Consider the following 16,527-nt stretch of genomic DNA (forward strand, 5'->3'; position numbering starts at 1 on the left):
GACTTTATTGATGAGCATTTTCTCATTGATTTACCAATGGAAGGTGCAGCCTATACCTGGTCAAATGGCAGGGACCCAGTCACTTTTTCAAGGCTGGATCAATTTTTGGTTTCTAGGGAGTGGGAGGAAAAATTCTCGGATGTCGTTAAGGCAGTTTTAGCAAGGGTCACCTTTGATCATGTTCCTTTGGTTTTGGATTGCGGGGGTTTGTGTTCTCGAAGATCCTCGTTTCGGTTTGAGAATATGTGGCTGAGGGCGAAGGACTTCCAAGGGAAAGTTCGGTCTTGGTGGGAGGGAGCATTAGTTACAGGTTCGCCCCGCTTCACGTTAACGAAGAAGTTAAGAGCTCTCAAATTTGATCTTAAGAAGTGGAATAAGGATGTTTTTGGGAATCTTGAATGGAGGAAGAATAGAGTCCTTGCCGAATTTTCTGACATTGATTGTCTTGAAGAGGCAGGCGGGGATGTGGAGGAACTACGTTCTAGGAGAGTCTCCTGTCAGGCAGTTTTTGCTGAGATTGCTAGTATGGAGGAGATCTCGTGGAGACAAAAATCCCGGGCTCTTTGGCTAAAAGAGGGAGATTGTAACACAAATTTTTTCATAGACTCACTAATGCTCACAGAAGGAGTAATCACATAGGACGAATTCGGGTGGAAGGTTTGGAGCTATGGAGGGAGGAAGAGGTGCGCAATGGGATCGTTTCTTTTTATCAGAAGCTTTACTTCGAGCCGTTAGCTTGGAGACCCAAACTTGATGGTCTCCATTTTGAGGCTATTTTTGAGTTGGATAGAGATGGGCTTGAGATTCTTTTTACTAAAGACGAAGTTTTAAAGGCTTTATCAAGTTGTAATGGGGACAAAGCTCCGGGGCTTGATGGGTTTACTATGCGGTTTCTAATAGAAAGTTAGGTGGTAGTGAGAAACGAGGTGATAAGTACATTTCAGGAGTTTCATTCTACTGGCGTTTTTGAGAAGTCGCTAAATGCCTCATTCATTGCCCTTATCCCTAAGAAGGGAGGCGCTTTTGACATTAAAGACTTTAGACCAATTAGCCTAGTGGGTTGTATTTACAAACTCATGGCTAAGGTTTTAACCCTTAGGATGAGGGAAGTAATGGTTGGGATTATTTCGGATTCCCAGAACGCTTTTGTTAGAGGATGGCAAATTCTAGATTCAGTTCTTATTGCAGATGAATGTGTGGATTCCAGATTGCGAAGTGGTGTCCCTGGAGTCCTATGCAAACTTGACATTGAGAAAGCGTATGATTATATGAATTGGAATTTCCTTCTATATTTGCTACAAAGAATGGGGTTTGGAAGTCGATGGAGGAAATGGTTTGAGACATGTCTTTCGTCTGTCAAGTTCTTTGTTCTTGTGAACGGATCTCTTGTTGGTTTCTTTGGGTGTACTCGAGGTTTAAGACAAGGAGATCCTTTGTCGTCTTTCCCTTTTCTAATTGTTATGGAGGGCTTAAGCAGACTTATGCGAAGGGCAAAGGATCTTGGTCTTATTAAGGGCTTTAAAGTGGGAAGAGATCTAGTCCATAAGGTGGAGATTTCTCATCTACCTTTTGCGGACGACACCCTGGTCTTTTGTGATGCTGATGTGTCTCAACTTAGATATTTGAGGTGCATCCTGGCATGTTTTCAGGCGGTTTCTGGGTTGAAGGTCAACGTGGCTAAGAGCGTGCTTGTCCTGGTAGGGGATGTTCAGGATATTTCCTCTTTAGTTGCAGTCCTCGGGTGTAGGGTGAGTTCTTTCCCCATTCCTTATTTGGGTTTGCCCCTAGGGGTTTCCTCCAGGAGAGTGGGGAGTGGGGACCCTGAGATTGATAGGTATGCGAAGAGATTGGCAAGATGGAAGAAGCAATACTTGTCTAAGGGGGGTAAAGTTACTCCTATAAAGAGCACTTTATCGAGCCTCCTATGTTCCAAATTCCATGCTCCGTTGCTAATAGGATCGAAAAAATTCAAAGGGATTTCCTTTGGGGCGGAAGGGGCGAAGAGTTTAAGTATCACCTTGTCAGATGGGAGCAAGTTTGCAAGCCCATGAAGTTGGGTGGTCTTGGTATTAGAAGATTGGTTCCTTTTAATCAAGCTCTCTTGGGTAAATGGTTGTGGAGATACGGGAGGGAAAGACATCACCCTTGGCGAAGGCTAGTTTCATGTCTGTTTGGGGAAGAGAATGGTGTCTGGTCTACCCGTCCGGTTCCTCTTATAGGAGGAGTTGGGGTCCGGAAATCCATTTGGAAGGGATGGGATGTCTTATCTTCTCACATCAGATTCAAAGTTCGTGATGGCAGAAGCGTTCGTTTCTGGGAGGATCTTTGGTGTGGTGACCAGCCATTATCTCCTACATTTTCCAGATTATACAGTATTGCAATTGATCGACACGCCTACGTAGCTGACTGTTATTGGCTTGATAATAGTGGGATTACGTGGGATGTGCACTTTAAGCGTTCCTTTCAGGATTGGGAGTTGGACGAGGTATGTGTTCTTCTGGATTTGTTGTATCGGCAGGAGGTAGTTGGCAGAGGTAGTGACGATCTAATATGGATTCCCTCTTCCCATGGCTGTTTTGAAGTGCGATCTTTGTTCTTATGTCTATCTAATTTTGTTAGTCTTGACTTTCCGTGGAAGACCATTTGGCGTTCTATGGCTCCAACTAGGGTGGCATTCTTTGTATGGACTGCTGTATGGGGTAAGATCCCGACGACTGATAATTTGAGGAAGAAGGTAACTGTTTTGTTAATTGGTGTTGCCTATGTAAGCAAGATGGTGAGTCAATTGATCACATTCTCGTGCATTGTCATGTGGCATACGATTGTTGTAATCTTATTCTTGGGTTGTTTGGCATGCGTTGGGTAATGCCACGTTCTTCTAAGGATTTGATTCATGCTTGGAGTGGATGTCGTGTGAGAAGTGGTGTACACGATTACTGGAGAATTGTCCCACATTGCGTTTGGTGGTGCATCTGGAAGGAGAGGAATAGTAGAATGTTTGAAGGAAAGGAGTCGTCTACGGCGACGCTAAAACTTTATATTATTCGCTCTCTTTTCAGTTATGTGAAGAGGAGTTCTTGTTCCTCTTCCGATGATTTAATCATTTTTTTGGATTCTTTGGGGCCTTAGTTCCCGGTTCCACTTTTGTATAAGGGATGCGTTCCCCTTTTGAACGCCTTTTTATTTAATTCTTAAAAAAAAAAAAAAAAAAAAAAAAATAGAGGAGCATAAAACAATTGGGTGGGAGAGAATTGACTCGGGACATATCCATTTAGGCTTGCTTTTCAATTAATATAAATAACGGCAATCTTGGTAGTTAAAATAATTATCTTGGACTTTTTTCTTTAAACAATAAAATACCATAAGCTGGAATTTTCCTACAAGTTTCTTGATAAAATTTTTTCCCTAATGTAATACATGCATAAAAACTTATTTTGCTTTCATTCACTGCATTTTCTACTGCTTTCTAGCATTATTTTTCTTTCTAGCCAAACAGTCTAGAAGGAAAACACTGATATGGAATAAGACATGAGAGTAGTGAGAATTTTGAAAAAGAAAAGGGAAGAAGTTCTGATTATCTCAGTTGGGCCTCCTAGTTTGGAAGTTGCAGAGTGTGAAAAGTCCAATGTAACTTGGAAAATAAGATATTTGATTTGTATGGTTGACGATCTTCATTTCTCCTTTAAATAGACAACTGCAATGTATGCTCTTTCTCCACTTTATTAATTTGCGATTTTTTTTGCAATTTCCATGAGTAAAGTCAGCCGAGAAGAAAGCCAGTGTATGGATTAAGATGATTAACTTTCTAGTTTAACCTGTGATTTGATCATTGTGTTCCAGGTTCTTTTAGGTATTCATATTTTATCAAAACTTCTAGAAATTTTACTATGGTCAATTGTTTTTTACCCTACAATCACAACAAAATTAATGCTATTGTTCAACTAATATTGTATGAATAAAAAAGCATTACTAATTTAGACAGATGAAGGTTATTTTTTGAATTTTGTTCATGCTCCTTGGACTTCCTCTCTGCTTTAGATTTGAAGTCATATTTGATTGCATTTCCACTTCTCTTCCTCGAACATTTCCCAATCATATAAATAAGAACTCTTCATTTTACTAACCTCCTGGGGTTTGTGGTAGTTACTTCCTTACAACTTTTGGATGGTTGAGCTGAGTATTGAAAAGGACAGTTTGAATCATTTCTCATCTGTTGCTATTAACTATTACATGCATCATATATTAATATGTTTATAGTATAGAAGTGTCAATTGTTTGTGGATGGTTTGATTAAAATCTTTGCCCAGAAAGGACTCATGTTTTGAAATTTATACAGGTTTTAAAAAAGGCTGATATGATCCGTAAAAATTCAGTCGAAAGTATTTTGGCTGAGCGTGATATCTTAATATCAGTTCGGAATCCTTTTGTGGTGAGCATGTTTGGAAATTTAAACTCACGAAGGAAACATTGTGTTTAGAACTTTAGAATTACTTTTATAATGTGTTCATACTCATGATGAACAGGTCCGGTTTTTCTACTCCTTCACATGTAGGGAAAATCTTTATTTAGTCATGGAGTACTTAAATGGAGGAGACCTTTACTCTTTGCTGAGAAATCTAGGCTGCTTAGAGGAAGACATGGCACGTGTATATATTGCAGAACTTGTAAGAAAATGTTGATAGCCCCTCTTTTACCTTGAAATGGCTACTGCTTTGTTTCTGCTACTATACCTTTCATAATGGTTTCAATATATTATTTTCAGGTCCTTGCATTGGAATATTTGCATTCCCTAAGTATCATTCATAGAGATTTGAAGCCCGACAACTTGTTGTTAGGCCCAGATGGTCACATCAAGGTCAATATTTGGTAGTTCTACTTCTTTATTGTTTCCATAATTCAATAATGTCTATATAGATGAAAGATGATTTTGGCAATATATTATAGGTACATATACAACAAAATAAGAATTTGTAGCAGTGCTTTAGACTAAAGATCTGTGCAGCTGAACAGAGTACCTTTAGGAAGTTTGTTGTTAGAAAGTTCAATTGAAGAATTGTTGTTAATAAGCTGTCATTATTTGTGGAAATTATGCCTTTTGTTCACCTCCCTTGTGAAATTCAATTACTCGTTTACTAGAGCATGGAAAATTTTGATGTTATGATTGATTACTTATTTGGAAGAAAAGAAAAAAGAAAAAAGAATTTCTAGTCTGTTCAGTGTATTTAGTTCCTCAGGACTCGACATATGTGATGCGGGGGAGACCATCTTTTACACTTTGAGCTTTCTAAATTATTGTTAAGTAAAAAGGAAATCAATAATGAAAGAACCTTAAAGGGATATCATTGTTATTAGAAACAAGAATTAACTGCCTTTTCCTCTCTTTAGGGACTTGAAAGGATTTGTCTTGTGTGCTTTGTGATTTTGTGATGCTGGCTACTTGGAAGAGGTTATGCAGGCTTGACCTTCAATATGAATTTGTAGGTGGAGCCTCCTATTTCTTTCTTGGGGTTCCCCATGGCCCACTGGTATAATTAGTTTGATGAAATTGTGTGAATTTGGAAGTAGTGGATCGCGATGTGCGATATTTTATGCTTACAAATGTCCTCTAATACTTGTTCATTTACACTTTAAGAGGTGCAGTAAGTCTTCATTCACAGTTTAAGAGGTGCGGTAAGTCTTGATATGATGATGCAAGTTCAATTTTATGTCTTATGCACCTCAAGAACAAGTTTGACCTTCCTCTGGGACTCAGGAGAACTGTAGTATGCAAAGTAATAACATCAAGAAACTTCTGAAATGACTTGGAAACGTCCTTGATGTTCAATTTTTTCTACTGGAATTCTTGGGAATTCAAGTGGGTGATCATTTAACTTTTCAGTCTTGACAGAGTACTGGATCATACTTGCTTGGCTAAAGTGAAGCATGTTGGGCTTAGTCTGTCACAAATGACTCTATATTTCCTAAGATTTGGGGTCTCGACTCTGCAAATCATGGTGCATATGAGTTCAACTTCTGTGCTACATTGTTTTATTGAAATTTCTTGTTGCTGTCTGTTACTGTCCCATCTTCCACTCTTTGTTTAGCTCTTTGTACTTCCAAGTGCTTCCTTGATGATATTGCTTATAACCTCTCACAAATCTAATTCCTTCTGTTACAGTTGACAGATTTTGGGCTTTCCAAGGTTGGTCTGATCAACAGCACAGATGATTTATCAGGTCCAGCATTCAGCAGTTCTGCTTCTTTTGGGGATGAACGAAAAACTGCAGCTCAATCATCACTGAAAAGAGAACAGCGCCAGAAGCATTCAGTTGTTGGCACTCCTGACTATTTGGCTCCTGAGATACTTCTTGGCATGGGTCATGGTTCGAAATTACTTCCTTCTTGGATAGCACATATTTTATGAACTTGTGACTACCCTTTTTTTTTTCTTTTACTTTTTTCGGGATTTTACTTCTTTCCCAAAATGTTCTTCTTGCAGGTGCAACAGCAGATTGGTGGTCTACGGGTGTTATACTATATGAGCTCCTTGTGGGTATTCCACCTTTTAATGCAGAACATCCACAGGTAGGCCATCTGGATTTGATTCTGGACAAAGTATGATTTTTTACTTTCATATGCACGTGGAATATTCTTCTAGAAAATGTAACTAATTTCTTTACTAAAATTTGCTTTATGCGTCAAAATTATTTGTTAAAGCCTGCGCAATTATTGTGGACATCATGCAGCAACATGGAAGTATATTTTTTGCTTATGTTGTCATTATTAATTCATTGTCATTATTGATTCATTAAATTTAATTCTATTGATTTATTTTACTCTAAAAGTTAGTTGATGGAAATTACAACTTCAAAATAACCATTTGACACAACAGCGCATATTTATTTGTTGCCAACCTCTCACACCTGACAATTCGATACATACCATCTGTTATTACTTGATAGAGTATAATGAAAATCAGCTGAGTCATCTCGTGTCAGTGGTTGTCCTTGATCAGTTGCTTGAAGAACTAACTATAAAATTGTCAGTGTTTTTTTTTTTTAATCTCATGATTATCCTTTTACTCTGATTACTTGTCCTTTAATGCAAGGGATTGACGTACATTGTTGGCTCCCCAGACCCTGCAACGGCGGGAGCCTCATGCACTGGGCTTACCTTTGCCCTTTGTTGGCTCCATTCTTTTTAACAGTAAATTTTTTTGGGGCAAGTAATATTTTAACCCTACACGAGTCCTGGATCTAAGATATAGTTGTTCAAGTCTCCATGTTTGCATATGTTCTCTCATTTTGTTCTGTTTGCATTCTGTTTAGTCTCTTTGCTTGCCTCTCGATGTGTGAGAGGGGACTGTAAGTAGAGGAGGGTGTAAGCTTGACATCTGTTGTTGAGTCCATTTCTGTGGAAAAATTATATAAAGAAATATTTATAAGCTCATAGGTTTTGATGAAATCTAGAGAACCCGATTTCTGAGGAAATATGTTTGCATACTGAATAACATTAATGTCCCTGCACATACATACTGTTACTTCAATCTACTTTTGATACTGTTAAATCCTACAGCGGTTTATATTCCCTAGGGAACATCCATTTTAAGCCATCTTTTACATTAGAAAATAAGCAAGAGATCAAATATAGCAATCCACTCAGGCTGTAGGAATACATGCAATTGTTCAGACTTCCGAGTATGACCTGACATTTTTTTTTATAACAGATTTAGTTTTTTCATACTCCAGTTTTAGCTTGCAGCACTACTAATTGCGGGTCCATCGAATGACATGTGGGCTAGACTGCTGGAAGCTAAATGTATAACCACAACAGCATCACTTTCTTTTTCTTTTGAAGTCTCTGCAACATGAAGTTTCTGCTTTGCTCTTATTTGTGCTTGATCTTTACTTCAACCTCTTGGAGGGAAAAAATTGCAAAACTTTTGTGATATTGGATACTATTATTTCATGACATCTAAATGGAATTTGTTGATCCTAATATCAGGAAAAGTAGTTATTCTATTTTGCGTGTCATTATCTAGGGGAAGTATTAATGGGTCCTACTTTGTTGCAGCAAATTTTTGATAATATTATGAACAGAGACATTCCCTGGCCTAAGGTACCAGAGGAAATGAGCTATGAAGCACATGATTTAATCAACAAGTAAGTTCTTGGAGAAGAGTTCTATATGTTTTTCTGAATGAATGTGTTGTTCCTATCAGTATTAGTGACCACATATGCAAATTCGTTATCCTTCTGGGTGTTCTCTCAAGGAGAATTTTCTGTCTGTCACAGGTCCAGGTACTTGCCTGGTTCTTGAAATCATTAAAATTTCTGTTGCATGGTTGCTTTAAAAAAATCAGTTAAGAAGTCAATGATTGTAACTTGCTCCTTTCAAAAACTTTCAATCATATGGCCAGGTGTCATATAATCATAGATCTCTGTAACAAGTTATGTACTTTTTTAATGATTGGCCTCATCTGGATTATGCAGTTTAAGATCTATCGATGGAACTTTGGGAGAGAACCGAAGGGCGACAAAGAGATGACAGTTAGAGAGATTGTTAAAAAAAATCAATGGAACTGGAATGACAATATTAGCAATTTATAGTAAACAATATCAGGCTGAATAATACTTCAGCTTTTAACCAAAATAATAATAATAATAATAAAAGAAAAGAAATAACAGGCTGAATAAGAAATATAGCCGAGGAAACTTTGGGAGAGACCAAAGGGAAGAAATTTATTAAGAAAGAAACATAATGGTGAATTAATGAAATACAAGTAACGCAAGATAATAGAGAGAGGTTCAAAGAATGACAAATGAGTAAAAAATAAGAGGATTTAATAAGTTACAAGAAATTAAAAATGATATCAAGAAGAATTGTAAAAAAGTAAAACAAGTTGCATTAGTTGATTTATATATAAAGAAAAAAGGGGTACATTTAAAACAGGGGTGAAAAAATTTATAAATTAGAAAACATAGAGATAAAAAACAAAAAGGAAATAAAAAAAAAAATCAATGCACTAGAGAGATATGGATCAAGTTAGATGCATTAAAGGCGTGGACAAATCAATGTTAGTTAAAGAGAGATTTTTTATATTGATGAAAAAAATCACTTTAGGAATGAACCTAATATAGGAATGATAAGTTAAATGTACCCTAAAGATGTGGAAGAAAATTTTAAAAAGTTACAGACCATTAGAAACATGTCACATGATAATCTATGGAGACTTGGAAATTTTTAGAAAATGTAAGAATTGAATAGCTATCAAACTTATTCAACAAAAATTAATAGACACAAAACAAAATTAATTGCAAAAAAACACAATAGTGCGAATTCATGAAAACAAAAGTGATATAAAAGGAAAGGATAAGAGGACAACTATTAAGAAAAGGATCGACAAAATCTTATAACCAATTTGGATTCATGCAAAACAAATCTATTATGGTAGCCATTTACTTTTTAAAAAGTAAAATCAAAGATTCACATAATTTTATAGAGTTAAATCAGATATACAATTGGGTTCCAATAGATATAAATTGGTTGGCGTTACAAAGAAAGGAATTCTTAAATTTATTTAGGCTGTCACAAGAATACAAAGTCTGGAATTCATGATATGGGGAGATATTAGTGGGTTTTTCTATAAAAGTAGGATTACACCAAGGATTATCCCATATTTTTTCATGATACTTTTGGATGATAAAATGAAGATATTCAAGAAATCATTCCGTAGTATATGTTTGCCGATGATATATTATTGTTAGATAAGGAAGCCCTAACAATAAAAATGAAAACCTGGAGAAATATAGATCCCTTAGGTCTTTAAAGCAGGTTGCTTCCTACTTTGTAACACTCTGAGACCTGGACGTCGATTACTGTTCCTTGGATACCGTGCTCCAGAATTTGCTACTGCAGCAAAACCAGTTCCATCATTCAAGGCTGATGTGTATGCATTTGTAGTTATTCTGATGGTATTATTGACCAGAAGAAGTGCTGGTGATATTATATCAGGTCAATCTGGTGCTGTTTACGGATTGGGTTCGGCAGTGTGATCAAGAAGGATGCAGAATAGGCTGTATTGACAGAGACATCGCAGGACAGGGTTCTATCCGCTTGTTTTCACTTTGCCCAACATCGGCCCACAGTACTTATAATTTATTACACCATCATCAATGTCCCTGTCTTTTTCTATTATTGATCTTACATTTAACTAAATTCCAATCATTTTCTCTGTCTATTTTGGTTAAATTCCAAAATATCACCATCTTAACTAAATTCCAATCATTTTGAACTAAATTCCAATCAATATTTTGGTTAAGCCTTTCTCCGACCACCTTCTGCGTAACATTCATCCCCTTATCAGACATAGTTGGCTTTGCCCCATCATCAGAAACAAGAAAGCGCCTAATCAAGAATTGCTTATGTGATGATCCCTGATCCCCTTTGTGGTAACTCAATTATAAAAAAGCCACCATTCTCTCAGGTTTAAGGAACCATTAACAATGGGGCTTCTAGCTGAGTAAAAAACTCCTGCTAAATCTCTTTCTGTTGGTATCATTAATTCAAGGCTAACTCTACAACTATAACTGATTCTTTTGTTTTTTCTTGATCTTAGTCTTCCTTCTTTGAGCCCATGAAGAACGATGTTCGCATGGAAGTCAATCTTCTAATCTCCATTCCAGACTTTCTCCGTGGAAGCGACTTTGCACACCCACTTTACTTTAAGAGAAGACCGATGAGACACAGAAGGTATTTATTGCACAAGCTCAAGCTATCGAGTCAGATGATTAATATTCAATAACATATGGGCTTGGTGAACCAACGGAGAGTGGGTCCGTACCAACCGAACTAGAAGTGAGCCTACTTGCTTCCATCCCTTTTCTTGCATCGACATAAATTCCTTTCTTGGTCAACAGCCTTACTGAGAGTCGGCAGAGGCTCAAAAACAATTCACGGCAATTGTCTTATGCCACTGTCCATTTACTAAGATCATTGTAGATTGATTCTTAATGTTTGCAAATTGATGGGGGATTTTTGAAAAGGACCGACGAATTTGATGAGGGAATATCAAATAAGTTAAAAAGAGAATTCTGTAGTTACAGTTATAAGGCCTATGTATTTGGAAAGGATGTTTAGATGGATTATAGGAGAAACTGGAAAAGATAGATGAATAATTAATATATTAGGGAGAAATTATGAGTTACACATACTACTGACAAAATAAGAGAAAGTATGTTTTAAGTATTTAAAATTTTGTGATAAGTTCTCTTGCGCTCGTCAACAGCGTTAACTCTTCATAAACCTGCTTCTCTAGTCATTCGATCTCAGCCACTAGTCATCAAAAACACTTTGGTTTTGATAACGATGTAAACTCCACAATATGATGATCAACACTCTGGATAATAACTCACCATCTAATGTAAGATGTACATGACAAGAACAAAAATATGCTCTCTAAAATTTATGACCTCTCAATAATGAGTGTAGAGATTCTCAGCATATCTTTTTATGTGTTTATGAGAGCCTAGAAGTCTTTATATAGTGCTTTGAGTCCAAAAGAATCAGGATTACTTAGTTGTAATAAGAAAAAGGAACCTAAACCTTGTGTTATGTCTTAGAGAAGTTTTTACAAACTGTTCCCACACAGTTTAATCGAACAACCTATTTATCGAGCTACACTAGCACTGGTTTGATCGATTGAGCATTTGATTGAACCATTCTCATCTTTGATATAATTTTCATGGAAAATTTTAATCAACGGATGTATCGGTCAAGGCATACTGTTTTTGTGAAAAGTTCCTGTTTAGATATATGTATTCCAGAAATAATTTCATGCAGTCAAAATGTCTTTTTCATGAATCAAAATGTGTGCATTGTGCTTAAAATGAGAATGCATGATCATGAAACATTAAATAGTGAATCAGCTATTGAATATGTGATTTTACCATTTAAATTCTAATCAAAATCTAAAAATAAAAATACAAACTCCGGCTTTTGTTACGAAATTTGCCAACAATAAGTTCTAATCCTAACAATCTCCCCATTCCATGGTTTTCTACTTTGATCTTGTCCTCTCCTCATCTGAACATGAATTGCCTTGTACTTTTACACATCAGTTGCAGCCATACAAGATGAAGAGAAGAGTATCAAACAGTAGACAGAAGAAATTGGATGGAAGCTAGTTCGCCCAAAACTGAGTTACCAGAAGTTGACTGCTAGTAGATACAAAACTGTCTTGCCGGATCCTGGTTGATCGTAAGCTGACTGGTCTGAACCCAGCTGGTTGGACTGACTGAGAAGAGATGAAAGAAACAAAAAACCAAACTGAACAGCACTGATCTGTAATTGACGTGATCTGAAAAAGTTATTCAAACTGGGTCAACAATGCTCTGGATGGGTTCAATCGAGCCAAAACAACTGGGTCGTCCCAATCGGGTCAAATCAGGTTACTTCAGAAGGTTCGGGTTAGATACCAGGTCGAACTGACTTGGAACAACTAACCTTCACAACCAAACAGCCCTTGTCTTCTTCAAAGTCCTGTTTGATATTTAGGGCTTGAAGAGAAATGACAACTGCGTCTTGTGTGCAACAATGATGGAGCGAGACTTAGCCACTGTGACGATTCCAACGGCTCTGACGACAACGAAGAACAATGGTCAACGACGAACCCTAATGATGACAAATGCGACCAACACTGGTCGTTTGGGTACAGAAGATGACGATCTGAAAGCAACTCACTCTCTTAGTGATGACGAAGCCAACACATAGGCATGACGACAATAGAAAATCCAAAATCCAAGCCACAACATAGTCGATAACTTGACGGCAATCAGAAACGACCAACACAGTCTGAGACTTGATAACAAACAACACTATCGGCATCAAGACGAAGATCAGTGACTGCCAATACACAGTGACGATGACCACTGCACACACAGTGACGAGGAAGACTTAGGCGCAACGACGACAACCCTCGATCTAGGGATTTGATCACTGCTCTAATACCATGTTAAAATTCTATTTGAGAGTTCCTCTACGCTCTACTCTCCCTTGTTTATATAGGAGAATTGATATTTCGACAAATGACTAATATGCCGCACAAGAAATATAAATACCCCATATACATTCTAATAGATAATAAGGAAGAACCTCGTGGGTGGGGGGTTGGTTGTCATAGTATTGCTCTGATAAACTTTCTAAGATTTAAAGGGACTCGCTTTCTAAATGTTGAGAGAGAGAGAGAGAGAGAGAGAGAGTATATATATGAAAATGTATATCTTATTCAGTGAGTAATACAATAATACAATGGTGTTTATATGGGAGAAGCTATAAAAGTAGGTGAGTGGAGAACAAGGAAACCCTATACATGGTAATGCTATATATGGTAATGAGGGGTAGGTGAAGGCGGCTACAGAACATGATTAGGTGAGTGGAGAACAAGTAAACCATATACACGATAATGCTATATATGGTAATGAGGGGTAGGTGAAGGTGACTACAAAATACAAAAAATACTAGTAAACCCTAGTATACAATGTAATCTAATTGTACACGTGTGACAGCTCATACAATACTGTACAACACTCCCCCTCAAGCTGAAGAATAATTGTCAACAACTCCCAGCTTGCTATATATGGAATCAATAGAGTTCTTGGGAAGTGCCTAAGTGAAGATGTTTGCCAGCTATTTGCCAGAAGGAACAAAAGGTGTAACAATCTCATTCGAGTTAAGTTCTTGTAAAAGAGTCTTCAATCAAATAAGTTTATAGGCACTGTGCACCATGGCACGATACTTTGGGTTGTAAAGCATAAAACGGAAGTGAAGAGATAAATAAAACAAGTAGAACATATAGAGATTATGTGGTTCAGCCACTAAGGCCTACATCCACGGCACAAAGAGCCCAAATGGTTACATCACTTTTATAATACTCTCTCAAATCATACACAATACAATGGTGGAGGCTCCTTTATATAGGAGAAGAATTTATGAGAATGGAAAGAGATAGAAAATAGGAAACAAGGAGGTTTTTTCTCCACTGATTCATCTAGTAACACTAAATCTTCAATAATAGGAAACAACATCAATTACTGAGATTTTCCTCCATTGATTCCCCCATTAAAATCTTCAATACTTTGCTTCAGCACTAGAATGAGCCACAACTGACTATTTCTTACTCCCAAGTTACTAGATTTCATCTTATGAAGGTGCAGTAACTCGTGGTGGATTGTCAGTCAGAAGGAGAACCGGCCAATCTGCATCTGTGTATCCCTCAATCCGAAGATGTCCAAAAGATCGATAAAGCAGACAACATCCCAAAGCACTCTTGAGATACTTCAAGACGCATACAACTGCCTCCATATGGGGTACCCAAGGACTGGTCATGAATTGGCTCATAACACTAACTGCATAGGAGATGTGTGGATGAGTGATTGTGAGGTAAATAAGTTTACCTACAAGTCTTCAATACATCTCTGGATCATCGAGTGGGTCACCATCATCCATCTTAAGTTTTATATATTAGTCTCTATGGGTTTAGCTATAGGTTTTGAACCAAGATATCCAATACCCTGTAAGAGATCAAGAGCATACTTCCTCTGAGTAATGCCTTGTTTTGACCGAGCCACCTCAATTCCGAGAAAATACCAAAGTTTGCCCAAACCCTTAGTAGGGAAGCTAGAACTCAAGTGGTGGATTAAAACTTGTATTCCATCTCTGTTACTGTCGGTGATAACGATATCATCTACATACACTACAAGAATCACAATTCCATGTTTCGTTTTCTTAAAAAAGAGAGTGATCAACTTGGCTTCTGATCATACCATGAGTTACCACTACTTCATTGAACTTATCAAACCATGTATGAGAGGATTGTTTGAGGCCATAGATACACTTATTTAGATGACACACACTCCCCCTTAGACTCAAACCTAGGTGGTTGAGCTGTCTCAGTAAGGTCACCATGCAGGAAGGCATTTTTAATATCAAGTTGATGAAGTGGCTAGTCTAGATTAGTTGTAAGAGAGATTATCGCACAAACATAATTCAGTTTGGCCACAGGAGAAAATGTCTCAGTGTAATTAATGTTATAAGTTTGAGTGTAGCCTTTAGCAACAAGTCGAGTTTTGAGAAGGTCAACAGTACCATCAGGCTTCTGTATAATAGTGGAAATCCAACGACAACCAACAACCTGAGTATCAGCAGGCTTAGGAACAAGCTCCCAAGTATGAATTAATTTTAAAGTGTTTATTTCTTCTTCCATAACTTTTCTTCTACCTGAATGAGAAAGTGCCTCCCTATGGGACTTAGGAAGAGTGATAGAGGATAACGACAAAGGAAAACGCTTGAGAGGAGGAGGACAATTTATTATATAATACAAAATTAGAGATTGGGTGATTGGTATAAGACCTTTTACCTTTCTGAATAGTAATAGGTTGATCAAGATCAAAGTCTGGAGAGATGGAAGAATCTCTAGGTGTTGAAGCGACTGGTGGAAGTGGCAAGGTTGTGTTTACTACTTTAGTCATTGGAACATGATTAACTACTCTTTTTCGGCGACAAGCATAGACACGAAGAGTTGGTGGGATGTCAGAATAAAAAACTAGAGTTGGAAGAATAGACTCTTAAAGAATAGAGTCCTCCAAATGATTGCCTTCCTGGGAATAATAAGGAATATCGTCAAAGAAAGTTACATCTGCACACACAAATTGTTTACGAAGAGTTGGACTATAACATTTTTATCCTTGTTGAGTGCGAGAATAACCTAAGAAAATACATTTGTGGGCATGAGGATCAAGTTTGTCTCGTCCCGGGCTTAAATTATGAATAAAGCAGACACACCCAAACACCTTTGGAGGAATGGAAAAAGGGTCTTTATCAAAATACATCATTTGGAAGGGTGATTTTCCTTAAAGGACCCTAGAAGGCATGCGGTTTAAAAGATAAGTAGCAACCAAAACTACATCTGCCCAAAAATGTTTTGAAACATGCATTGGCACGAGCGATAGCTAGGAGTGGTCCATTCTTTCGTTCAACAATTTCATTTTGTTGAGGAGTATCAACACAAGATGTTTGATGGATAATGCCCCTGGACTTGAGAAAATTTTGAAAAATATTAACTTTTTATTTAAGGGCATTGTTAGTTCTAAGAACTAATAATTTTGCATCAAACTGATTTTGAATTTCAACATAAAAGGATTGAAAAACATAGAACACTTGAGATCTATCTTTAAGAGTATAAACCCAAGTTAAACGTGAATAATCATCAATAAATGACACAAAATAATAAGCACCAAATAAACCAGTAGTATGAATTGGTCCCCAGACGTCCAAATGTACTAACTCAAAAGGTTCCATACTCTTATTATCAAAACAAGACTTAAAAGTAGCCCGACGATGTTTACTAAGTTCGCAAGTAATACAATTCAACTAAAGAAGGGACTAAGACTCGAAGACTATTTGAAGAGGGATGTCCAAGGCGGTAATGCCACTGATAAACTGAAGAGGAGGTGGAATGTAGAGCTATTAGAGCATGAGTCTGTTGGAAGT

General features: G+C 37.3%; 1 protein-coding gene across 1 annotated transcript in view; it reads left to right on the forward strand.

Annotated features, from left to right (window-relative positions):
* LOC132268110 (probable serine/threonine protein kinase IRE) overlaps positions 1-16,527 on the forward strand; it is a 72,141-nt gene that overhangs the window by 42,039 nt on the left and 13,575 nt on the right. Inside the window, exons 7-12 of the mRNA XM_059768845.1 lie at positions 4,337-4,429; positions 4,524-4,664; positions 4,763-4,855; positions 6,158-6,362; positions 6,479-6,564; positions 8,053-8,141. Of these exons, the coding sequence (XP_059624828.1) occupies positions 4,337-4,429; positions 4,524-4,664; positions 4,763-4,855; positions 6,158-6,362; positions 6,479-6,564; positions 8,053-8,141 (707 nt within the window). The remainder of the gene's footprint in view (positions 1-4,336; positions 4,430-4,523; positions 4,665-4,762; positions 4,856-6,157; positions 6,363-6,478; positions 6,565-8,052; positions 8,142-16,527) is intronic.

This window comes from Cornus florida, unplaced genomic scaffold (assembly GCF_030987335.1).
Source record: "Cornus florida cultivar Cherokee Brave unplaced genomic scaffold, ASM3098733v1 CherokeeBrave_3.0.0_Hap2_Chr08, whole genome shotgun sequence".
NCBI lineage: Eukaryota > Viridiplantae > Streptophyta > Magnoliopsida > Cornales > Cornaceae > Cornus > Cornus florida.